We start from the raw sequence: 5,722 nt of genomic DNA, 5'->3' as shown, positions 1-5,722 counted from the left end.
CCCCCCCCCCCCCCCGCCCTGTGTGATTTGGGTGCGATGGGTCACGGTTCTCAGTTCCTGGTCTGGGACGTGCACTCGCTTATCCCAGGGTCCTGCCGAGGGTCTCCTCCAAGTGGGTGCACCCTGCACCCTCCGAGAGCATGGGGTCTGCAGGCCCTGGACCCTCATCTGTTCAGTGTCGACTGGGCATCTCACTGCGGTCGTCACTGTGTCTTTGGTGAGTAATTTGAGCTACTTTTCACGTGTTACTGGCTCTTTGATGTCTTCTTTTGTGAAGTGTCTGTTCACGTTTTTTTGCCCATTTTAAAAAGTGAATTGTCTGACTTTCTTGTTTATTTGTATGGGCTCTTTGTATGTTCTGGATGTGAGTCCTTTGTCAGATTTATGTGTTTTGTGTATCTCCCACTCTGTTGGTTCCCTTTTTACTCTTTTGATAAATAGAAGTTCTTAATTTTTATAAGTCCAGTTTATTTTTTCTTTTACTTGTTTAGCCCGTTTTGAACCTTGTTTAAGAACCTTTGTCTACTCCCAGGTCACAAAGACGTCCCTATATTTTCTTCTAAAACCTTTGCGTGTAGATTTGCCGTCACTCAGGAGTGATGTTTGTGTGGTGTGAGGTCAAGGTCAAGGTCATGTGGGCATCCAGTTGCCCCAGCAGCACGTACTGGGGAGACTGTCCTTTCCCCACTGGCCCTTAGCACCTGCCTCGGTCACTGCAGATTTGTAACGTGCGGTGATGCCTCTTCCCACAAGGTCGCCACAGCTGCTCTGGGCCCTGGGTTTTGCGAGTGGATTTCAGGCCGTTCAGCACCCACTTAATCAAACGCCTCCCCTGATGTCCAGCCCCCTTCACTCTCTGCCATGCTGACCTTGTTCCCCTGTGGCTGGCAGGCTCCTACCAGCCGGGAGGGGAAGAGGTGGGATGTGTCCACAGACAGTTGAGGGTCTCGTCAACTTGGAAGGGAGCGTAACCCTGATTCCTTAGGTGTTGGTGTGCCTGGTGACTTCCTTCCAAAGGGGACAAACACACTTCAGCCAGGGGTCAGGGTCACCGTGGTAGCGGGGAGCCTCCACACGGTATGATGAGAAGGTACTTAACCTCTGGGGTCTTCCTCCCCTAATCCTTGACCCCAGGTTAACGGTGAGGAAAGTGTCGGCCACATCCCGACAGCAGGGCATCTTCAGGACACCCTAGCGGCATCCTCCACACTCTGAAGGTCACCCAAAACAAAGCCCAGGAAACCACCAGCCCAGAGGAGCCACGGAAACCAGACAGCTAAAAGTCCCGTGGGGTCCCGCAGGACGGATCTGGGAACAGAGAAGGGCATTTGGAGGAAACTAAGGAAATGTGAAGGCAGTAGGGAGTTTAGTTAGGATGGCGTCAGTGTTAGCTTTCGAACTGTAACGGATGCACGGCACTGATGTCACGTGTCAGTAACGGGACCGTGTGAGGCGTGTGGGGACTCTGCTGTAGCGTCACAGTTTTAGTAAGTTGGGTATTTTTGTTTGTTTTTAAATCTTAAAAAACGGGTCCCACTCTTAAAGACCGTGAGACAGGAGGGTCGCCGAGAGGCTGGCGAGAACCCAGAGGCGTTGGGGTGTTTGCTGATGGTGTCTGAAAGCGCCGCACTTTGAAGAGACCTCTCTCCCAGTAGCTGGTACTTGACGAGACTCAGAGAAGGGGGCTCGTGTGCTGAGTTCTGACGATGCTCCGAAGATGGGTTGGGTGGGCTTTCTGTTTTCTCCCCCGTTTAATGGAGGCCACCACCCAGGGAGAGGGGCTGGGACCCCGCGGGCCGGGCTCGGGTTCCCCTTTGCTCTCGCTCCGTGAGGGGCTCTGACCTCCTGCCTGTGGTCCCACAGGGGGACTACGACCAGAGCAGAGCCAAGGTGCTGCACCTGAGCCTGAACCCAGCCGGCGTGGCGAGGCAGCGGCTCCACGAGGACCGGCAGCGGCTGCATGAGGAGTGCGCGCGGCTGCGGGAGCTGGTCCACGCCCTGGAGGCCGGCGGCGCCGTCCCCCCCGACCTGGAGGCCGCCGCAGGGCTGCCCTCGTCCAGGGAGGTGGCAGGTAGGCCCCCGTCCGTCTGTCTGTCCGTCCGTCCGTCCGTCCGTCCAGCCCCGCGCAGGCAGCCAGGCCGTGGGCATCTCTGGGGCTGTGCGGGAGGCTTGGTGGCACCAGCCTGCAGAGCGGCAGGAGGTGACACAGGAGCGATGAGGACCCGATGGCTGGAGCCCTGCTGACCCCTGAAGCAAGTTAGTATCGTTTAGCAGTTTATACGCGTGCCATTAATCGTGAGTAAACCCAGTGCTCCGTGGAAGCGGGGGCCATCTTTCACCATCTGAGTACATTTCAGGGACCCAGCGAGCCCTCTGCAGGGGCCTGTGAGGAACCCAGGAAGCTGCCTTTTCTGTCACGCAGGTCTTGCCTGCTCTGCAGTTCTAACCCAGGGCCACAGCCTCTGACCTCGCAGCTCGTCTCTCCAGGGCAGTGCAGTGACCGCTGAGCCTGTCCCCTGCACGCCGCGGTCACCAGGTCCCACCCTAGTGCAGAGAGAGGCCAGTCCATCAGTGCCAAGGAGGGAGGGGACCCCCCTGGAGGCTCCATTTTCCCAGGGGTCACTCAGTCCGGCCCCATGGGGAGGCTGGGGCCCAGGGGGCGCCTGCAGCCTCTCTGTGCTGTTGGAGGGTGCCCAGCGCTACTGCCCACGGGTGCCTGGGAGGAGGGCTCTGCTCGCTGCCCCCTCGGTGATGTCTGCAGAGGTGTCTGCGTTGAGAGGGCCAGGCTGCTGTTTTCTTGCCATTTGCCACGTGCATTTCTGAGTGGCTTTTCCGCTGGGAAGCCCTTCCCCACTTCCCCTTCCCATGTTTGTCATCTCCTCCTGCGTGCCCACTGCGGTTGGAGTTGGGAAGTGGGTGCAGCCGTCCTCTTGTCTGGAGCAGGGGTCTGTGTATCGCCCGTTGCCAGGGTCATAGTTGTAGCCCCCCTCCGGCCCATCTGCTTCCACCGTCTACGTTGCGTGGAACCAGCCTTTCTCGAAGTGCCTGAGGTCAGTGGTCACCGCCCCATGAGACCATGGAGGTGGGAGGCCGCCCTCAGCACCTGGCGCACAGGGACTCTGTGAGGCCAAGCGCTCAGTCAGCCAGGCCTGAGTTTGAGCCCCAGCTGTGCGCTCCCTACGCCACCCGCGCCAAAGCTGCAGGGTCTCAACCGCAAGGCTGAGCCCGGCCGTCCTGCGGGAGCCACGCTCCATCCCTGCTCCCTGGTGCTGTTCCGTCCTTGTCCATCTTGTCCCCCTTCCCATGGCATCCTGAGCGCGTCGTGGTCCCAGGACCCTCGGCCCAGTGTCCTCTGTGAGATGGGGCGTCCGTGCACCGTCGTGGCTTCAGCTGTGACCCCACGGTGCGGAATCAGTGGGGTTTGCCACCCTCCACCTGAACTCTGCGCCTCTTGGTTTTACAGGATTGCAGCTGCCCTTCAGTTGCTCTCCCGAGGTTGCGTGCTGGGCTTATGGACGGTGAGCACAGATGTGTCATGTGAAGTGCATGCCCTCCTGCGGACATGCACGCGCATGCCCGTTCACACCTTGCGCCGGCCTCTCCCATCTTGTCTTCAGAGGGGGCGGTGGCCTCTGTGCAGGGCTGGCTCTGTGGATCAGAGCATCCAGACACGACCACGACGAGAAACATGCAGAGGCGTGCCCAGGACAGAGCTCTCTCCCTCCTGCAGGTCGGAGCAGAGACGGTTACTGCCGCAGCGCGAGGCCCCCAGAGCTCAGGACCCCCGCGTGCCCCCCTCGGGGTGCTGCTTTGCTCTCCTGGCCATTCAGCTGGCGCTCCTACACAGCCTCCTCACTTTTCAGTTTTCATCGGCAGCAGCCAGATGGAGAGGGTCCTGGCATCCCCGCCTGGAAAGCACAGGCCTTCCATTCCTGGGGCAGAAACAAGAGCCCCCCATGCCGCTCGGACTGGCGGTGTTGGCTGCCCAGGTGCCCCCGTGTCAGTTCTGCAGCCAGACCCTTGCTCAGCCGCAAAGACTGCCGTGGGGGGGGGGGCGGGGGGCCAGCGTCCCGCCCTCCTTGATGAAAGCCAGGAGAGGCCTCCTACAGGGTCCTCAGCAACTGGGTGGCCGAGCTGTGGTTTCCAGGCCCGCATTACTGTTTTCTCCCCGTGTTCCTTCCAGCCACGGCTCCAGCCCCTCTCCTCGAGCGGCCTGTGTGTCCTTGACAAATTCACAAGCTGAAAATGCAGACGCGGGCACCTCGAGGTGGCTCTTTACTCTCTGAAAGGACGTGTACCGTCTAACGCGACAGATCATTTACCCAGTGAGGTCTGTCACTCCTTCCGACCGGTGGCTCTGTGCTCAGCTCTGGGGACACAGCTGCTCGGAGCCTCACAAGGGCGCCGTGACACGTGCCCCCAGACGCTGTGGGCATCCAGGCGGAGACAGCCAGGCGGACCGGCCTCCTTGAGGCCCCACTGCAAGAGGGGCAGCGGCAAACCTTTGGAGTCCGGGCAGTTGGTGGGCGGGTGGCCTAATGGTGAGAGCAAGCTCAGGAAAACGGAATCTAAGCAGCTGCAGTCAAGCCAGGAACCACGCTGGCTTATGCCACAAACCTCCCCAAAGGCCCAGAGTTGGCAGCAAGGGGTGCTGGGGGAGGGGCGTGACCGGCTGAGCTCAGGAGGATTAAGGACGCTTGCTTCGGGGTGTGATCAAGGGGCAGGAAGGTTCCCAGACCTTCACCCGACTCTTCGTGGTGGGCCGTGGCCTCTGTCCCAGCAGAAGTGAGAAATGGAAGTCAGCACAGCGGTTTCTTCTCCTGGAGCAGCCATTCCCAAGGGGTGGTTCCCAGGCGGGCAGCAGGCTCCCCAGGAACATGTGGGCCATGCAGGTCCTCGGGCGCCGTCTCAGGCCTGCGGGGTGAGAACTCGCGGGGTTCTGGGGCAGCGACTCTGGCGGCTGGTTCTGTGGGCAGCCCACGTCCTCCCCCATGTCTGCAAGCTGCGGCTCCGGAGACGGTGTGGACAGGGCCCATCCAGGATGAGAGCCGGCAGCGGAGCCGAGGGATGAGGCTGGTGGATGCCCAGACGCCCCCGCCCACCCCTTTCGCCCTCTGGAGCCTGACCACCTCAGAAGGAGACCCGAAAGCACTGACCCCGGAGGCCCGCAGAGGCAGCCGGCCGGACCCTGGGCTGAGCTGACAGGCCAGAAGGACCCACTGCTGGCTGTGACCAGGGAGCCAGAGCAACAAGTAGAAAAACGCACCTGGAGGGCGCAGGCCACCAGAGTGCAGGGAACCTCCAAAACACGGCGTCCTCAAAGAGACAAGGACGGACTTCCAACAGCAAAGCACAAGCAAGAGACTTTAAATTTTTTCAAAATGAGAAACAACAAACTTCTGGAAGTTAGAAATACCCAAGAGTTAAATGAAAATCTAAATAGCAGATTTTATGAGATAAAATTTAGAAGGTTTATCTGAAAAGTAGGAGAACAAGGCGACGAGCTGGAAAGCAGGAGGAAAAAGCTGAGGAAACGCGAGGAGCAGTCCGGTCCGCGAGGTCCGCCGAGTCACAGGGCTGCAGGAGAGGCGGGGTCGCAGGTCACACCGGCACCATGTGGCGATGAGGCCATTTCCGTGTGGGTGGATGAAAGGGCCCCCCGAGGGGAGAAGCGGGTCACTTGTCAAAGGCCAGGGATCCAGAAGAGCTTCCTTCTCAGCAG

General features: G+C 59.9%; 1 protein-coding gene across 1 annotated transcript in view; it reads left to right on the top strand.

Annotated features, from left to right (window-relative positions):
* Window positions 1-5,722, top strand: part of LOC103072712 (mitotic spindle assembly checkpoint protein MAD1-like) — a 147,565-nt gene that overhangs the window by 80,751 nt on the left and 61,092 nt on the right. Inside the window, exon 6 of the mRNA XM_007467089.1 lies at window positions 1,864-2,071. Coding sequence (XP_007467151.1) covers window positions 1,864-2,071 — 208 coding nt within the window. The remainder of the gene's footprint in view (window positions 1-1,863; window positions 2,072-5,722) is intronic.

Source organism: Lipotes vexillifer, unplaced genomic scaffold (genome assembly GCF_000442215.2).
Source record: "Lipotes vexillifer unplaced genomic scaffold, Lipotes_vexillifer_v1.1 scaffold1701, whole genome shotgun sequence".
Taxonomy (NCBI): Eukaryota; Metazoa; Chordata; class Mammalia; order Artiodactyla; family Lipotidae; genus Lipotes; species Lipotes vexillifer.
Note: the sequence above shows the minus strand (reverse complement) of the source record. Positions and strands in the feature narration are given on the sequence as shown.